The sequence below is a fragment of the Canis lupus genome, chromosome 9 (assembly GCF_003254725.2).
Source record: "Canis lupus dingo isolate Sandy chromosome 9, ASM325472v2, whole genome shotgun sequence".
NCBI classification, from domain to species: Eukaryota; Metazoa; Chordata; class Mammalia; order Carnivora; family Canidae; genus Canis; species Canis lupus.
The window spans coordinates 57,798,194-57,817,202 of NC_064251.1; the positions used below are offsets into that span (position 1 = coordinate 57,798,194).

The window sequence follows — 19,009 nt, forward strand, 5'->3', positions numbered from 1 at the left end:
ACTGAAATAGTTCCACATAGAAAATATCAGGCCCAAATGATTCCAAACATCCAAAGAACAGATATTATAATCTTATGCAAACTCATCCAGAGAATAGAAAAGAGGAAGCACTCTTCATCTCATTTTGAGAAACCAGTCTGATTTTAATACCCAAACCAGGACAACCTCATGTGCCTACATACAAAAATCAAGAAAGAATAGGAGAAAACTGAATGCAACAAAATATTTAAAATCATGGCCAAACTGGCTTTATACCATGCATGTGAGAGTGGTTTAACATGAATATGTATTATATATGAATTATAATCCAGTATCATTAATATATAATACCATGTATAATAATTATATATCTAAATCCTATATTACATATTAGAGTATCATATATGTTATGACTACAAGGAAACGAGGGGTACCTGAGTGGCTCAATTGATTAAGCATCTGCCTTTGGTCATGATCTCTGAGTCCTGGGATAGAGTCCTGTGTCCAGCTCCCTGCTCATTGGGGAGTCTGCTTCTCCCTCTCCCTCTGCCCTTCCTCCTCACCCATGCTTGCTCTCTCATTCACTCTCTCTATATCTCTCAAATAAATAAAATCTTAAAAAAAAAAAAAAAAAAGGAAGAAAGATATGGGGCAGCCCGGGTGGCTCAGCAGTTTAGTGCTACCTTCAGCCTGGGGTGTGATCCTGGAGACCCCGGATTGAGTCCCATGTCGGGCTCCCTGCATGGAGCCTGCTTCTCTCTCCGCCTGTGTCTCTCATGAATAAAAAATTAAAAATTTTTAAAAAAATCTTAATAAAAAATGAACTATCACAGAGATGATCATCTACATAAAAAAACAAAATAATATACTGAGAGATTAGAATTCATAAGAGTTTCTCAAGATGGCAGGATATACGATAATATTTAAAACTAAATTGCCTTTCTCTATACTTGCTTATAAAATGATTCAGAAAAAGACAAAATTTAGGAAACTGACAAAGGATGGATTCTAAAAATAAAGCTAATAAAAGATGTGTAAGATCTGATATGCAAAAAATCCTACAACTGTGTTGAAAGATATTAAGACCTAAATAAACAGGGAGGTTGATTTTGTTCAAGGAAGGAAAGACTCGTTATCTATATTTTATCAATTCTCCCTGTGTTATCTACAGAGGGATTATAATTCTGATCAAAATCCCATTAAGACATTGAAAAGTACTTTAGGAGGTGATTCTAAAATCTATAGGGAAGAACAAAAGACTAGCTGTACAATTCTGGAGAAGAAATGGTGGTAAGGGGATCCCTGGGTGGCGCAGCGGTTTAGCGCCTGCCTTTGGCCCAGGGCGCGATCCTGGAGACCCAGGATCAAATCCCACGTCGGGCTCCCGGTGCATGGAGCCTGCTTCTCCTTCTGCCTATGTCTCTGCCTCTCTATCTCTCTATCTCTGTGTGACTATCATAAATAAATAAAAAAAAAAAAAAAAAAAAAAAAGAAATGGTGGTAAGGAGGTGCCTGGTTGGCTCAGTCGGTTAAGTGTGTGCCTTCTGCTGGGGTCGTGGTCCTGGGGTGCTGGGATGGAGCCCGGCATCATATTGGTCTCCCTGCTCAGCAGGAGGTCTGCTTCTCCCTCTCCCTCTGCCACTCCACATGCCTGTGCTTTCTCCCTCTAACAAATAAAATCTTTTAAAAATATGGTGGTAAAACATGCCTTAAATGCAATTAAAATGTACATAAAGTAGGGACACTTAGGTGGCTCAGTGGTTGAATGTCTTGCCTTAGGCTCAGGTTGTAATCCCAGGGTCATAGGATGGGGTCCCACATCGGGCTCCCTGCAGGCTCCTGCTCCTCTTCTCGCCTATGTCTCTGCCTTTCTCTCTCTCTGTCTCTCATGAATAAATAAATGAAATATGTTTTTTTTAAAAAAGACTTACATAAAGTATTCATACATAAGATATTGTAGTACTGGCACAGGATTAGCCCAGCTAATGTGACAGTAGTAAATGTTCACACGTATGAAAACTTGACATACAATAGAACTAGCTTTTCAGACCCCTGGGAAAGGATTAACTTTTCAATGCAAGAAGCCTGAATAATTGGTTATCCATAGGAAAAAATACGAAATTGGATCCTTATCTCACCTGTACCCCCAAATAAGTCATTTCTTAAGGTTTTATTTTTAAGTAATCTCTACACACAACGTGAGGCTTGAACTCATGACCCTGAGATCAAGAGTCACACATTCCATCAACTGAGCCAGCCAGGCACCACAACCCCCAAATAAATTCTTAATGGATTAAAAATGTTAAATGTGAATGTGAAAACTTCAAAATTTAAGAATATAAAAGAGAATATCTTTATGACTCAGGTAGGGAAGGATTTTGTAAATAAGACCAAAAAAAAAAATCAAACCATAAAATGTATAATAAATCAGTCTATAAAAATGTATAATAAATTAGTCTATACTAAAATGAAGAACTTCTATTTCACAAACTGGAAGAAATTACTTATATCACATATAACTAGCAAAGGATTTGTATTCAGAATATAATTTTTAAAAGCCAAACTAATAACCCTAAAAATAAATAAGGAAAAAGACAAATAACCCAAAAGAAAATTGAGCAAAACACATGAATAAGCATTTCCCAAAAGAGGAAACACCGATGGAGAATATACATAAGAAAAGATGCTCAACCTCAACACTAAGGTAGTAAGAAGCAAATTCAAGTCATTTGGGGCAGGTCAAAATTGGTAAGTGTTGTCAAAGAGAGGGAGCAATAGGAACTCTTATTCATTGCTGGTGGGAATGTGAATAGTAAAATCACTTTGGAAAATGCTGACTTTGTCTTACAAAGCTGACTTTGTGCATATCCCCAGCTACACCCCTACCAGCTTATGTTCTGGAAAGACTCTGTCTGGCATGTGTGCATTAGGAGTCGTGTAGCTGGACACTCATTGCCGCGTTGTTCATTCTGGTGAAAAGCTGGAAAAAGCCAATTGTCTGCAACAGGAGAATTAATAAAGAAGTGGAATGTTATCTTGCAACAAATAGTGGCTACAGCAACAATGTAGGTGAATGCTGGCAATGATACTGATTTTAAAAATGAGCTAGTGGAAGCCTATGCATAACATGATATCCCTTGTAAAAACCTTAAAACAAGGAAAATTGAAGGATATATCATTTGGGGGGATTAGGATTTTTTAAAGACTTATGTATTTATTTGAGAGAGAGAGAGAGAGAGGGAGCGAGTGAGGGGGGAGAAGCAAAGGGAGGAACAGAGGAAGAGAGAATCCTCAAGGGACTCCTGGCTGAGTACGAGCCCCACTTGGGGCTGGATTCCAGGACCCCGAGATCATGACCTGAGCTGAAATTAAAAGTCCAATGTTCAACCAACTGAGCCACCTGGGTGCCCCTAAGTTTTTTTGCTTTTTATTTTTATTTTTATTTTTTTTTAGAGCAAGGCAGTGATAAACATAAAATACAAGATAGTGGTTATCTTCAGGAGTGAGGTAGGGGAAAGGATGGGGTGAAATACAGAGGAAGATTCAGTGGTTTGGGTAATGTTCTAGTTCTTATCTTTGGTCATGTTCATAGGCGTTCATCTTGTGCTTCCTCACTTATATCAGTCATATATTTGATATATTTGCTTGGTGTATGTATCAAATATAACATAATGAAAATAAAACTGAATCCCACTTACATGCTTTTTTAAGAAACAAGAAATCACCAAAAAAGGACAAAGAAAGACAGCAAAATAAAGGACTGGACAAAGATAAAGAGAATAGGTCAACGCAAACGCAACAGGATGTAGGAGTGCCAACACTGCCATCCAAGTAGAATTCGAGTCTAGAAGCATTACAATGGGACAAAGAGACACTATTTAATGAAGGGAGACACATTCCCTGGGGAGGATAGCACAATTATAAACCGGCTGTACCCAACAGCAAAGCAGCCACGTATGTTAAAGCGAAAACTCCGAGAAGAACATCATCCTAGTAGCTTGCCAGAAACACTCCTCCCGCACAGTGGTCGGAGAGTCCTCCCCACAAGGGTGCTGCTGGGTGAGCCCACCTCCGAGCCACGCCCTGGCTTTAGGGGAGTCATCACTGGGGCAGGGGCCCATCTTCTCCAGCGATTTGGAAAAGGGCTCAGAGAGTGTGGTCGGCCTCCGAGGGGTCCCAGTCTGGTCTTGTCCCGTCTCCCAGTCCCCGGCTGTGCACCTGCTCCTGTATCCAGCCTCCCCATGGGTGAGCCCTTGCTGCTTCTCCTTACTGGTGTGCCGTTCGTCAGCATTCTAGGTTTCTAATCTACAGGATTTCTTCTAGGGGCTCTTCTGGGGGTAGGAGAGGAGGGAGGGGGACGTGGTGGGGATGTGGGGTCTTTCATGTGTGAAAATGAACCCATTCTCCTCCCTCCGTCTTCCTATATTCCCAGCTGTGCCAATTGGCTGCGTGAATTTGGGAAGCCGTTAACCACGCCCGAACTCAGCCTTCCCTCCTAGACAGCAATGATGTAAGAGGCAATGATGTAAGAGGCACAGGTCGTGCCTGCAGTAGGGCTGGGCTGGCTCGGGAGAGGGAGGTGGTCTTCTGGCCATCAGTCTCCCTCTCTCCCTGCTTCTCGTGTCCTGAGAAGCCAGCCGACTTGCTGACTTGCTGCTGGCAGGTGCCAGGGAAGCAGTTTAGGATGGGCTGCACCAGCCCTGCCTTTGAAGCCTCCCTCCCATTCCCCTGGGAAGAGGCCTTTCTCATTCATCCCTCAGGCCATTCCAACTCACTCCTTGGCCTGGAGCCTAATCTGGTGAAGCCCGCTCCACCCCTCAAAAGGGCAGAATTTTGCGAAAAATTGGGAGCTTTGCCTGTCTGTCCCAACCTTCCTTCTGGGCAGAGCTGCTTGTTTATACTGGTAACTTGCTCTCAGGATCTGCCACTCACTGAACAAGCTCCTGTACCCCTCAGAGCCTCAGTATTCTCACCTGGAGAATGGGGACGATAATAACAACACTTTGAGAGACAATGAAATGAGATCATGCCTAGAGGTGCTGGCCTGTGATAAGTACCCACAAGTAGCAGCTGTTATAACTGTCCTGGCCATCACTGCTAGGGCCATATTTCTAGGTGCTGGTGTTGGTGGGGAATTTTTCCAAAAGATCCTTTGCAGTGAGCTGACCTCTTCTAGAGCTGCCACCTCCCTTTGTTTTGCAGAGCATGACTGCAGTTTTCTGCCCTTGTCATAAGCACTCTGTTGCTGGACATTTTTGTGATGGGTATAACTTGATTATTTGCTCATTAGCAACTCAGCACCAGTAATTCACTTTTCCAGTTGAACTCTCTGGCTTATGAAGTACCCCACTGCCCAGCCCCATGACAGCCTCTAAGTTCCATGTATGGGTGACCCTGAGGGGGATCTGGCACCAGGCAGGTGCTCCTGGCCACAAGAGCTCTGATGGCAGGAACCACACTCGCAGTGACTATACGTGTGTTTTGTGCCAACAGCGATTGGTTTCATTTGTTCTCAGGAATCTCGGACAATGTCCAGTTGAATGGAATCTGTAGGGGAAGAAAATGCCCCCAACACAATGTCTTCTTTTAAATGCCAGCTCAAAATCTGTGTACATGTTAGGTAGAGTTCTCACAAACTGTATTTGTATGAATGAAGGGGGGCGATGTTGCAGAACTGGGGGTGGGGGAGGTACGGGGGTGGTTATTGTGTTGTGTTGGGAATCATCTTAGCTATTCTTTTTGAGCACTGACTTTGTGTCAAAAACATGGAAATATGATCTCACTAATTTGCCCGATGACCCTGTAAGATGGTATGGGTTTTAGTGGGGACTTTGGTGGCAAGTGACAGAGACCTAACTCTAAGTAGCTTAAACAGTGAAGGGCTTTATTAACCATTTATTTGTTAGCCCCTTAATGCCCCAATAAACTGAAGCTTTGGTCTGTCTTTAACCCTCTTGCCTGTAACCTTGTGTCTGTGAACGGACCACGGTCTCTAGGGCTCCCCCCAGTGGTACGAAGCAGAGCTGTCAGCATCTCAGTCCCTCGGATCCAAGGTGCCCCCACCTCCTCCTTGGATCAAGGAGGCCGCAAGACTCACGCTGACTGGCAGGGACAAGCTCCCACTGCCCATGCCTCGATGCCTCCTCTGGATGGCCCCTGAGGTCACGGGACGGCCAGGAGCCTTTGAGCCTCGGAGCATGGGGAAGGAAGGCTGGTGTCTCAGGGAACTCAGCTCCCAGAAGCTTCTCTGGCCTAAAAGGGTTGAGAGGAAGCCTTGCCATTGCCAGTGCCATGGACAACCCCAAACACTCCCTGCAGGCCCTTGGGCTCCTCTTGGGAGCTGAGAGTTAGCTTCCTGTGTAGACAGAAGTAGGGGCACCCACAAATAATCTTAGCCCTGTTGTTTGAGTGCCTGGGTTTGGCCGAATCCTGAGGCAGGTTCACTTGCTCATGTGAACCCTCATGGTGGCTCTGTGCTCACCCCTCAGTTTATAAAGAAAAGTGGGATGGTTAAGTGACTTGTCCAAGGTTACATGGACAGTGAAGAGCAGAGCTGGGATTGGAGCTTAATAGCGCTGCACTGCACACTCCCCAAAGCTGGAAGGGGGGGCAGAGCACTCCAAGCCCCAGGGCCCTAGTGACTGACATGATGAGAATGAAACGCTGACTCCCAATCAGGAGCTTCCAGCTATGACTCAGGTCCCCTGTTCTGGAAGCACCCACAGGGGCCGGTGCTCTACGGGGGTAGACCTGAATCTTGCTCCAGTGAGGGAGCCCCCCTGGTATCCCTGGGAAGCTGAGGCTGCTCTGAGTCCTGGGCAAGGCCTGAGCCTGCTCTTCATCTTCGAGGAGCAGAGGAAGAGAAGGGGCCAGGCTGTGTGTGTGTATGGGGCGTTGGGTGGGGGGTAGGAGCTCACCAGTTCTGCACTCACCCTTGTGGTCCTCCCTCAGGGCTCAGGGAGGGCTGAATCCCCAGGAGCTAGGGCCGTGATAATAAGTAGCCTTTCTCTGGCTTTTAGCCTTAGTTTCCTTATCCATAAAATGGGCAGTGACACTACCTGCCTCACAGGCCAGTGTGAAGAGGCACAAAACTGCTGGGAGTGGCTAAAGCAAGAAGAGGTTGATATTTTACCCCCTTCTGCTTCCCCTTGTTTTCCTCCTCCTGTATCTTTGTCGCTGACTCAGCTCTGGTTCAAATCCCAGATCTGCCATTCCCTAGCTATGCGGCCTTGGCCAGGTCACTTGACATCTCTGAGCCCATGTTCCTGTTCTGTAAGGTGGGAATGCTCACACCTGCTTCTTAGGGTTGTGATGAGGGATGCACGGCATCATCCCTGTAAAGCTTCCACACAGGGCCTGGCGCACAGAAGACTTTTCTTCCTCTTTTCTTTCTCTGCCATAATCTGAAGCCATCCCCACACCTCCGCGGCCCGCCGGCCTCCGGCTCTCACCTCCCTGACTCCCGGTCGCCACCTCGTGGCCTGACGGGCAACTGCATGTTCGGAAGTGAAATTCAAACCAGCTCCTGGTCCTGGGGATTTAGGAGCAAAGTACCCCCAGCTTTGTTAAGGGAGGCCCTGCTCGCAGAAAGGTCCTAGGTGCTCTGTCACAGAGGAAAGCTGCCCCGGGGGCTGCCTACCATTGAGCCCATTCCGACTAGATTCTGTGCTAAGAACTTTCCGCACACCACTTTGGTACTGATTTGGCTCTGATTGGGATCAGAGTTTTCTAAATTAAAGGCCCCTGGAGCCCAATGGGCACATTAAGGGTTCCAAGACATCGAGATGTGCATTTTTTAGATCTATACAGTGGGCACAGAGGGTTTTGTTTATTCTCTTTAGCCCACAGATAGATACATTGCATATACTGTTCTGTATTCAACATCTCATAGCGTGCTGACTCTATTCTCAGCTAAAGTAGGGAACGGTTTGGGCCAGGTGTCCTGCCAGGGCCAAGGGCCTGAATGGTCTCCAGCCCTGCCCCCTCGCATGTCCAGTGTGGGCCGGGCAGCACCAGGGATCTCAGCTCCTGCCATCTCTGGCCTTGGAATCCTGAATTCAACCCAGGCGTGTCCCCACCTCGCTGATGCCCTGCCCTTCCCGCCTCTGCACACTTGCTCCTGCTGGTCTGTGCCCCCCAGGAGGTTTTTCCCTACATTTTCCGCACAGCTGACAAGGCCCCGCCACCCCCTTGCCTGTGCTTGCTTCGAGTCCTCTATTCCTTTCTCCTCTTATAGCTCCCACTTAAGCTCTGCCCAGGAGGACATATGTCCTGGGACACCTGCCAGGCAATAGATGAAGATCAAAGGGAACAAGCAATCAGGAGGCTATCTCTGTTCTCCAGTCAAGCCCCGGGGATTGGGGATCGCTCTGAAGTCAAAGCCATAAACAGAGCTCCCCTGTCTGTCAGTTCCCTGGGGTCAAGATCAGCCTGGTATGGGGTCCCAGGACACTAGAGGCAGAGAGGGCATCTGAGGCAGAGTGGGGCTGGCTGTAGGGTAGGAACTCCTGGGAAGAATGGGGATGGCAGCGTCCTCATCTGTTAAGTGGACATCACGGTTCTTCCTGTCCTGAGGGGCTGTGAGGAGTGAGTGAAGCAAAATGTGCAAGGTGCAGTGCGATGCGGGGGAGCAGGCCAGCGTCACGGCGGGGGGCCCGGGGGGCGCTGCTCACTTCACGGTAGGGGACTGTAGGGGACTGTAGGACCGCGTGGCGCTGGCCCTCCTTCCGACCATTGTCCTAATGCCTGCTGGGCCCCCTGCCTCCCCACACCTTGTCCCGGTGGCTGCTGGTTCTGTGCAGCTGCGCACATCCCACACCTTCTCCAGCCCAGCAGGGTTCTTGAGGAAAGCTGGGGGCCCGGGAGTGGTGGGGTGTTCCGGGGGCAGCACTGCACAGGGGCTCAGTCCCCCTGAAGACAAGTTTGGTTGGGCAGGATCGCAATCGTGTCCCTCTCCTGAGACCAGAGGCTTCTCAACTCCCACTCCAACCCCAGGTTCCTGGGAGGAATCACCCTGGAGCAAGTGGCTGCTCTGCAAGCCTTGGTCTTCTCATCTGTGCAATGGGGTGAGGGCTGCTCCGGGTTGTCGTGAAGGCCAGTCAGCGGGCTGAAGTCTGTGACCAGCAGTGGCGGGGAATGGCTGGCGTTGGTCCTGTCCCCGCCCCTGGAAAGGGGGGCCTGGAGGGGTCCCTCCTCCCACGCCCTATTTCCCCAAGGACCCTGTGTTCCCCCAGCCCCGGGGCCTCACCTCTGAGCTGGCCGCAGAAGACAGGCAGGAGACGGGAGCACTGGATTAGCACAGCCCCTCCTCTCCACCCCGCACACATTTTTTAGTGACAGGATTTTAAACGGTTGCTGTGGGCAGAGTCGCAGCCTGCGGCTGGTGGGGGAGGAGGAGCTCGGAGGCCTCTTACAGGAGCGGCCGCTGGGCCGCGAAGACCCGGTTTGGTCCTCCGGTCCGGGACTGTGCTGTGCAGCGGGGCTCAGGGGCTCCATTCCTCCGGGCCTCAGTGAGGCCACTTTGAAGGTAGGAGAGTCTCCTGGACGCTCGGGTCCCTGAGCCTGACCTCGGAGGACCGGATCACAGGCCCAGAGAGCGTGGGCTTGAGGGGCCAGCGGGGGCGAGGCCGCGGGTTTGCAGCCTGCTTCTGCCGCCCCTTGGTAGCTTTGTCCTATTGAGCCGCTCACTACCTGAGGCTCGGGCTCGCTTCTGAAAAATGAGCCCTTAATACCTGCTCTTCAGGGTGTTGTGGGTGCAAAGGAAGCCAGGAGCCGAGCGCCTCACCCTGTCTAGACTCCTGGAAGCCGCGCGGCTGGAATCAGCCAGAGGCTGCAGAAGGGGGTGCGGGGCCGAGTGTGCCCCTAGGGGGCGCTGGTGCCCGAGGGCAGGGGAGGGCAGCCACAGGTGGCTTCCAGGTGACCTGTGGCCGCAGGGGTGGGGGCAGGAGGCTGAGAAGGAGCCACCAGAGGGATGGGGAGAGGCGGAGAACATCAGAACATCGGACCTGCCTGCTGTCTCCCTGCTGCTCTCCCACCCCCAAACTTAGCTCTTCTTTGAGTTCGGGAGATTTGCAGGGTTTTGCCTGCCTTGGAGATTCTGCACAAGACTGAAGCACTGCCAGACCCTGCTCCCCACCTGTCTCCTCCATGCTGGCTGACTTCTGGTCGAAGCCTAACATGCAGCTTCTTCCGGGAAGCCTTTCATGATGCTTTGCCCCTCCGGGTGAGGTTGGGGACCCTTGCAGCCAGGCCTGTCCAAACCTCACCTGAGCCTGCATCACAGTCTACCTCCTTGAGGCACAGACCACTGCGCTCTGGTCCTCAGCCTGCTGGCTGGCACTTAAAGGGCCCTTCATGTCGGTTGCTTGAACGAATGAATGTGTTGGGGAAGCAGGGACAGTGGGATGGGATGGATGCATTTAAGTGTGGAGGTGGTTTGGGGTTGGGATGGGCCAAGGATGGGGTGTGAGGATTATGGGATAGGACAAGGGATGGGTTGGGGTGAGAACGGGGCCCACCAGCCCTCCCTCCTCCTGGGCCTGTCGTCCTCCGCGCAGGACTGGCTGCGGCCTGCCCCCCCCCCCCAAGGAGAGGCAGCACAGGCGTGTACAGGTTGGTTTATTTACAAATATACTGATGTCTCATCTTTTGTTGGTGTTTGCATTTTCTGCTTTTGTGGGAAGAGGCAGAAGGTGAGCGTGGAGGGCAGGGTGGGGGTGGTGATGTGGTAAACGCTAATAAATAATTTAACAATGACAAGTTATTAAATAAAATGTGTCTGGGGATGGCGGGTGGGCAGTGAGAGTCTGTACAAGGAAAACAGAGGAATGGCCAGTGGCTGGTCCCCACACCGGGCTGGGCCCCCTGGGGCCCTGGGTGGGGTGGGGGCGCCGGCAGACAGGCTCATTGCAAACTGCACCCTCTGAAGGCCAAGCGTTGGAGGGTCTTCCCTGCTCCCCCAGCCCGCAGGCCTCGTGTGCCCGGAGTGTGGGTGTGCGAGCCTCCGTGTACGTCCGGGTGTGAGTGTGTGTGCGCGTGCGAATGTGGACCCTCCTCCCCTCAGGGCAGAGCGAGCCCCAGATCCTCCCGGACAGGAGGTGAGGTCCTGACCCGGGGGATGCCTAGCTCAGGCCAGCCCCCGCCCCCGAGGCTCCCCCGTGGGTGAGGCAGCCTCACCCTGTGCCCGGGCGGTGACAGGGGCCTGGCCTGGCGTGGGCCCTGCCGCAGCAGTGGGCTCCCCCAGCCCCCAGGAAGCCTCCCAAGGTGCCCTGGTGTGGGGCCCTCTCCTACAGGCCCTGCTAGCCCTGCAGCCCGACCTTTGGAACACAGAGTCCCTCTGTCCGCGTGGCCCTCCAGGAGGCTCCGTGGAGCCAGCAGACGAGGCTGTGGCTGGAGGCAGGCCCCCACCTTCCCGTGCCTCTGCCCTCATGCTGTGTTACCTGGGCCAGACTCCTTCCCCTCTCTGAGCCTCACCTTCCCCAGCAGGGAAACGGAACTCGGTTTTTCTCCAACACTCCCCCTGCCCACCTCACACTTCCTGCCTCTTCCTCGGGACCAGACTTCTTCCCTTCGGCTTCCTGTCCCGGCCACCACTGATGACAGGTGCTCCTGGCTACCTGCTGTGCCCCCAAGTCAGGGCTGCACTTCCTCCCACAGCAGGTGGGAAGAGCCTGCTTATCTCAGCCCACACTCGGCCTCCGCCTCCGAGTGCCTCTGCTGGGACACCCTGAGCACTTGCCTCCTTCCTCTGAGCCTCAGGTTCCTCATCCGGGAAATGGGTCCACCACTCACATCTGGACAGAGCTGGGTCGGAGTGTGGATGCCTCTCCTAGAAGAAAGCCCCTCGAGGTGGGCCCTACATCTTGTTCATCTGTGTCTCCACACCAGTCCGGGGCTGGACAGGCAGGACACTGGCATCTCGGGGAGCCCGGGAACCTCGGGCAGTGAGCCGCAGCCCACAGCAATGACCTAGCTTTGCCGATGAGGCGTGTCCGGCCCACGGGGCTGTCTGAGTTCCCTCTGGCTTGGACGCCCTCTGGGACATGAGTGTGGGTATCCTGGAACCAGCTCTTTGCAAGGAGCAGCTCACAGTGGGGGCAGAGCCTGGGTTAGACTTGGGAGGTTGTGAGGCCCCCAAGTGGAAGACGTGTCCCCCCCGCCACCATGGGAGGGGATGGCAAGAGTTTCCTAGGACAAATCACACACCCCTGACCTAGAGGCCATTCAGCAAAGAGAAGGGGCTGGCATGGTGCCCCCACTCCCTTCCTTCTCCCAGCCGGGCTTTCCAGCTGGGGAATAAAGGGAGTGGGCCAGATGCCCATTTCTGAGCTTCCTTCCAACTGAAACAGTCTGGGAGAGAAGGACCGGGGCTCCTGGGGCTGGGGTTGTGCCCCGGGCCCGCCCCAAATGCCCCAGCATGATTTGGACCAGGTGAGCCCAAGAGGAGGAAAGGGAGCCTCTCTCAAGAAACCAGCTGGCTGCCTACAGGGGCCGCTGGTGGCCCAGGACGGGGATGGCACAGAGCCCACATGGACTGAGGCTGCGGGAAACCGGGACAGCCGAGAGCCTGTGGGAGCTCGTGTGGAACAAGGAGCTCAGGGAAGGACTGTCTGGCCGCCCCGCCGAGGGGGCCGCCGGGCTACATGGCCCCGCCGACAGCTCCGGAACAGCACGGGACGCTCTGGGGCAGCCTAAGGGTCCCCACTGGACAGAGGAGCAAAACCACGGAGCAGGCTGGGAACTGAGAGGGTCCCAGAGGGGGTCAGGCAGAGGCGCCCAAAGGCAGAGATACCCCTGTCGTCCTATTTGCTCCAAGGCTAGACTGGGCAGGTCTCGGGGCGGCGGCCTTGGGCTTGGTATCAGAATTAAAGGCAGGGCTCTGCGCACCCGGCGGAGGGTACAGTGGCCACCAGAGACCAGCAAGGGGTCACCGAGAACAGGGCCCATCAACCTGACCTCGCTTCCTCTTCTAACAGGATAGGGCTTAGTGGATCCGGGGTGGGGGCTCACGCTGTCTCCCTGGCTCCCATGTCCCAGCGGGGCATCTGACAAAACAGGGTGGGAAATGCACTAGAACGCGTCACCCCAGGAGGACTGGGTCGCAGGCCGACACTGGGACAGGGGGAGGCCAGTCGGTTCCTGTGCCTCGGGTGGGAAACACAGGGCTGGCTCCCGACATTGCGGGGACAGCAAGCCAGTGGTCACACAGTTGGGGGTGCAGAGAAACTCCACAGGCTGGACTGAATCCAATAAGAAAAAATGTAGCAAGTAAAAAAAGTCAAGGTCCTTCCACCGAGTCTGAACAAGAAATGCCCCTGCCCCCAAATACACACAGAAGAGGGGTGTGGCTTAGCTGTCCCGTGAGTGAGGGTCAGGGGATTCACTTACAGAAGGGTAGGGTGAGTTTCCAGGTAACTCGGCCTCAACTCTTCACTGCATTTTGGGCCATATTAACAGAGGCAGGGCACCTAACGTGGGAGGTGGCTGGCCGATGTCAGTCAGAAGATGGGGTTATTTCTGTCCCACCTTTAGAGGGAAAGCTGGAGCCCAGCTGAGGGTACAGTTTTAGGAGAAAGAGCTGCAGAAACTGGAAGAGCCTGGCTTTCACAAGTGAAGACTTGGGGCCAAAAAAAAGGCAGAGGCAAAATCAGCAGAAAACAGCAGCTGACCCGGGGCCCGATGAAGCGGCGGCCTCCTCGCCCTGCTGGAGGTATGTGAGGAGAGGCAGAGGGAGCCAAAGTCCAGATGATGTGCCCAATAGGTGACTTGTGAGGCTCCTTTCCACCTGGAAGTTCTGCCCTTTGTCCTACCTGGTTCTGGGGGATCTGTGTCTGCCCTGCCTGCTCAGGCAGCACCTGTTTAGGCTGATGCCAGGATACACCTGGGGCCCCGTGTTTCAAGCCTCAAACTCTCTCCTCCTTCCCTCCCCTCCTTCCTTCTCTCCTGTTGCTGTAAGCAGAGGGGGTCCCTGCCCCGTCTGGCCTCTTTCCCCTTCCTGGCACGGCAGGGCTGGCCCACACAGCGCCTCTGTGCCTCTTCAGCTGGTCTCTGTATCTGTGCGTATCCGCCCAGGTGTGCCTTCGAGTGTGCGAGTGTGCGTGCGTTTGCAAGTGAGGCTCAGTCTACCTTCCCCAGGGACTGCCCTCAGGGCAGAGCCCGAGGTGGGCTTGGTACACCTGCCAGGCTCTTCCCCACTTCTATTCCAGGTTCGGGCTGGGACAGGTGAACCCAGACTGGTGGGCCCGCCCTCGGAGGTGGGGGAGGTGGGCACCGGCCCCCCGGACAGGGACCCACACTTCTCTAGCTAACAGGCACCGCACGCAACATCATCTCCTGGGGGCATGCACGGGGGGGCCCCCGCCTGGGCCTAGGCCCCACCCATGGAGGTTGGCTGGACACAGAGAAGACGTTTAAAAAAATAGAGAGAATTTAAGCTTCCCAAAAAAGAGACGGGCAGGGAGAAGGAGGAGATGGAGGCCGAGGTGGGACTGGGAGGCGAGTGGCTTTCCAAGACTCTGGGCCCCTGGGGTGACACGGTCTCTGTGGGCAGGACACAGCCTGCCCAGGCTGCGCCCATCTGCCTGCCCGGCCAGCCCAGGGGAAGGGCACCGTATGGCTGTGTGTAGAGTCTGTGCGGGTGGTGGGGTGGTCGCGGCGGCCGCAGGCCCACCCCAGGACCCTGGCCCAAGCGTCCATGCGGCCGGCTGGCTCTCAGGAGGCGAAGTAGGAACTCTGCATGGAGTAGAGCCGGTCGATGGGGTTGCCCACGCGGGCCTGCAGGGAGCCCACATCCGAGGAGCCGAGGAAGCAGTCGCTGAGGCTGGTTAAGGAGGTATCGCTGTCGATGTCGTGGAAGATGGAGTCATTCCCTGGAGGCAGAGGGGGCGTCAGGAGCCCAGGTGGCGCAGGAGCTCCAGGGGGCCCTGTCAGCCCTGCAGGCTGTGTGGCCGGAGGTGAGGAGGGATGGGAGGACCTGCGGCGGCAGCGCAGGACCAGAGGTGCTGAGGGCCTCGGATGGGGTCTCGAGGGCACCCCTTCTGTCAGGAGGCGGCAGGTGGGCTGTGTTGGTGGGGCCGGCCTGGGCCCTGGGGCGGGATGTGCTGTCACGGCCCCAGGACTGCCGGGTCAGGCAGTGGGCAGGGGCGGTGCTGGGGTGGGCAGGGGGTGGGGCGGCTTACCATAGGGGTTCATGTGGTCACCTGGCATTTGGGGCGGCGTGAGGCCCTGCTGGAAGGGGTCGCTGCTGCCGTAGGGACTCTGCTCCATGGCCACGATCTGCTGTTGCGGTGGGGCCAGTGGCGTGTAGGAGGCCATCATGCCCTCCATGCGACTCGACAGGACCTCTGGGGACAGAACACACCTTCACCCACCAGCCCTGTCCGTCTGGTCCTGGAGCACCCGCCCCAGGGAGCCCTCACAGATGTACCACAGGGGTTCCCACTGACCTCCCACCTGACCCCGCAGGCCAAGACCCCACTGTGGGCCCTCTGACTCTGACCGCCTCTGGCCTTCCCTAGTTGCCCACGGTGTTCTCAAATCAGTTCCTCTTCCCACCTCCTCCCTCCCTCCCTCCCATGGCCCTGCCCTCCAGAAGCTCACTGCTGGGGGAGACGGACACTAAGCAGGCAGTAATGTCCAACACGGGGGTGCAGTGAGCTCCCTGCATCCAGCAGCAACAAGGTGGGGCCTGCGCCCAGGCCAAAGAGGCTCAGGGACAGCCTCCTGGAGGAAGGGACCCCCTGACTCTATGTGACTTAAAGAATCAGCAGGGGTTCAACTGTTCCAGGGGGGCAGGTATGTCCCCTCAAAAGCAGCAAAGGTGGGGAGGGAAGCAGGGAGCCATGTGCATGGGGCTGTCACGTGAGGATGAGAGAAGGCCAGGGATGGGGAGGAAGATGGTCCTCTGGGGGTGGAGGATGGAGGCAGGGACCATTGGAGGATATTGAGGGAGAAGCTGGGGTCCCTATTAAGGTGGACCTGGGAATGAAAACTCCTGAGAGGGGCATGAGGGACATGGGACCAGAAATCACTGCCCAACTTGGCAGTGGAGCGGATACAGTGACTGTAGGACAGGAAGGGTCAGAAGTGACTCCCAGGTTCCTGGTGTGGGCACAGTGTGGGGGCTGGTGCCATCTGCTGAGCTGGGGGTGGGGAAGAGCAGAGGGTGTGGTGCGGCTGTGGTAGCAGGGGCTGCTATGTGGAGCAGTATGGGTCGTGATGAGCTCAAGGGGGACTGTGGAACATCCTCGAGGAGGCTGCATCTTGGAGGCAGTTGGGAGACCAGAGACAGTGGCCACAGCCCCAGGGGGCTAGGTGGTCTAAGGAGAGGAGAGCAGAGGGTGCAGAGAGAAATAACTGGGCTCCAAGGGTCAGCTACAGCTAGGGACACTGGCCTGGCCCTGAGCCCCGAGTAGAAGGGCTGCCGGTCAGTACCCTGGCATCTGCCCTGGAGCCCCTGGTTCACCTGGGAACAGGCAGCCTGGGGCCCCCACTCCATGTGGGCACCCCCAAGAAGCTCCCTGTGCCCTCTCTTCAAGGTTCAATGTCCCCATGGGGCTTGGGAGGCCAGCCCCGGCCCAAGAAATGGTAAAAGCATTTTGGCAAAGCCCAGCATTCGGGGGCCTGGCCACTGTCCCTCAAACTGGCTCCTTACTATCCAGCAGGAGCCCACCTTGAACTCCTCAACACCCCACCCCATGGAGACTCTCTCGAGATTTCTGCTGAATTCTAATTTGGGCAGTGGGGTGTATGGTCATGTTAAAAACACAAGCTTGGGGCCCCACCCTTGGGGTGGAGGTGGCTTTGCACCTTACTAGCTGAGTGATCCCAGTAAGTCCCCTGGTCTGAGCATCAGCCTCGGTGGCTGTAAAATGCACTGTGACAATGCCCTTCCCCTCTGGGATCTGTGGGAATTAGTGAGGCGGAGCACTGCCTGCGGTGAGAACAGTGCCTGGCACACCCTGAGGGTGGGAGATGGTCGCAGTGTTTTGTTTGTTTGCTTGAAGTAAGCTCTACACCAAAAACCAAACATGGGGCTTGAACTCATGATTCTGAGATCCAGAATCCTGTGCTCCACTGACTGAGCCAGCCGGGTGCCCCAGGTAGGCTGTAGCTTTGCATGCGAATATTATGTCACTCCTCAGGCAGCCCACCCCTCAACCCCCAGCCATCTCTCTGGTGTCCCAGCCCCAATGATTCCGCTGGTGATCCCGCCCCAGTGATCCCATGGCCTCCCTTGATCTCCCTTGATCACAGCAGGTTCCAAGGCAACAGTTCCCAGAGCCCTGTTCCCACTGGTGGAAGGATTGGGGGGGGGTCTTGTTACAGGAGGCTGAGCCTGGGCCCTGTCCCCCGGTCCCGGCTTACCTTGGCCCAGCCGCTGGGAGTTCTGCTGCTCCTGCTGCTGCTGGTGCCGCCGTGCCAACTTCTTCATCTACAGGGGACACAGGTCATGCCAGTCCTCACCTCCCTGCCCCGCCCCCCTTCCCCCCTTCCTTCCCAGCACCTCCCGCCAGGACCCTGTCTTCTGCCAGTACCCCTACACCACCCCTCCATCTCTGCGCAGCAGGGCTGACAGGTGGCCTCTCACCTTGGCTCTTTGGTTCTGAAACCAGACCTGGACCACGCGCACGCTGAGGCCCGTCTCTGCTGCCAGCGTCTCTCGGACCTGCCCGATGGAGGGACACAGATCAGGTCTGGGGGTGGGGGGCAGGGCAGCAGGCCAGGAAGGCAGTAGTTTGGGGGAGGGGGGAAAGGCGGAGGGATAGGGGAGTGGAGGGGAGGAAGAGGGGAGGGGTGGGGTGGAGGGATGTCCCCATCTCCAGCAAGAGAAGTAGGGGCATTGTCTGGGAAAGTGGCGGGCGTGGGGTGTCAGCCCTGCCCCACCACCCCAGTGGCCCCTCACCTTTCGGCAGGGCTTGGAGGACACCTCAAAGGAGGCCTTGAAAGCTCTTCGCTGCTGCGTGGTGAGGATGGTCCGGGGTCGCTTGGGCCTCCGGGGGTCCTTCCCGTCGTCCCCACTGCCCTTACTCTGGCTGCCCTGGCCCTTGGCTGGCTTCATGTCCCCATCCTCATCCTCGCTCTTCACTGTGGGGGACACACCCAGCCCGTCAGTCTTGTCCCCTGAGGCCATCTGCTGCCTGGCAGGACCCCATCACCTCCTGCCAACACCAGCCATGGCTGGCCCCCCAGCACTCTGGAGACCCCAGCGCACATATCAGCCTTGGAGTAAACTGGTTCCCACTGCACTAGCCTGGTGCCAGCGGGCCCCAGGACCCAGAGGGGAGACCAGGGAACCTTCTTCCTTGACGCTTCCAGGGATGAAGAACTGTCAGGCACAGACACACCACAGATGTTCTCACACAGGAGTATTCACGGCCATGGCATGCACGCCACACACACAGCGTTACACACTCAAACACTAGCAGATGCACATGTGCACTGGTGCCTGGGCCCACAGAGGACTGGGCACACGTGGTCACATTCAGACACACACAGGCACATGCTCATAGGTGGGGGACATACAAGCACGGGCACGCCTGAACAGGCACACGCACGCACACACACGCAGAAGCATGTGTATTCACCCAGAGACACACCCAACCACCATGCACACACGGCCACTTCCATGTCCCAGAATTGTGGGTCTCAGAGATGCCAGCCCCAGGTGGACACCATGCACCTCCTGCTCCCTCAAGTCTGAATTGGTCTCCTTTTCCCAGGCCCTAAGAGAGGGTCTCCTCCCTCCAAGACCCCTTCCCTAAGCCTAATATGAATGGGCCAATGGCACCTGGCCAGTGTCTACTCTGTCCTAAGAGTCCAGGCAGCCACCACGGTGCCCTGCCCAGGGGCGGACAGAGGGACGGATGGATGGGGAGCTCCCTACAGTCACAAAGCTCTTCCAGATGGGGGTAGGTCCTGTGACTACAGACTCTAGGTTACCCCAAAGGGCTCAGAAGTCCAGGGCATCTCCTCTGCAAGCCCTCTACCCCAGTCCTTCCCCACTATCCTGGAATGACAGGGCCCCAGAGTG

The 19,009-nt window shown here is 55.1% G+C and overlaps 1 protein-coding gene across 2 annotated transcripts in view; it reads right to left on the minus strand.

The window, feature by feature from the left end:
• Positions 1 to 11,221: 11,221 nt before the first annotated feature.
• Positions 11,222 to 19,009, minus strand: part of LMX1B (LIM homeobox transcription factor 1 beta) — an 82,507-nt gene continuing 74,719 nt past the window's right edge. Inside the window, exons 4-8 of one of the 2 annotated variants that reach the window (XM_025475171.3) lie at positions 17,882 to 18,063; positions 17,567 to 17,644; positions 17,344 to 17,410; positions 15,156 to 15,320; positions 11,222 to 14,846 (exon numbers count right to left, since the gene is read on the minus strand). In XM_025475171.3, coding sequence (XP_025330956.1) covers positions 14,689 to 14,846; positions 15,156 to 15,320; positions 17,344 to 17,410; positions 17,567 to 17,644; positions 17,882 to 18,063 — 650 coding nt within the window. In that variant the 3' untranslated portion in view covers positions 11,222 to 14,688. The remainder of the gene's footprint in view (positions 14,847 to 15,155; positions 15,321 to 17,343; positions 17,411 to 17,566; positions 17,645 to 17,881; positions 18,064 to 19,009) is intronic. The other variant, XM_025475172.2, reaches the window with a different exon arrangement.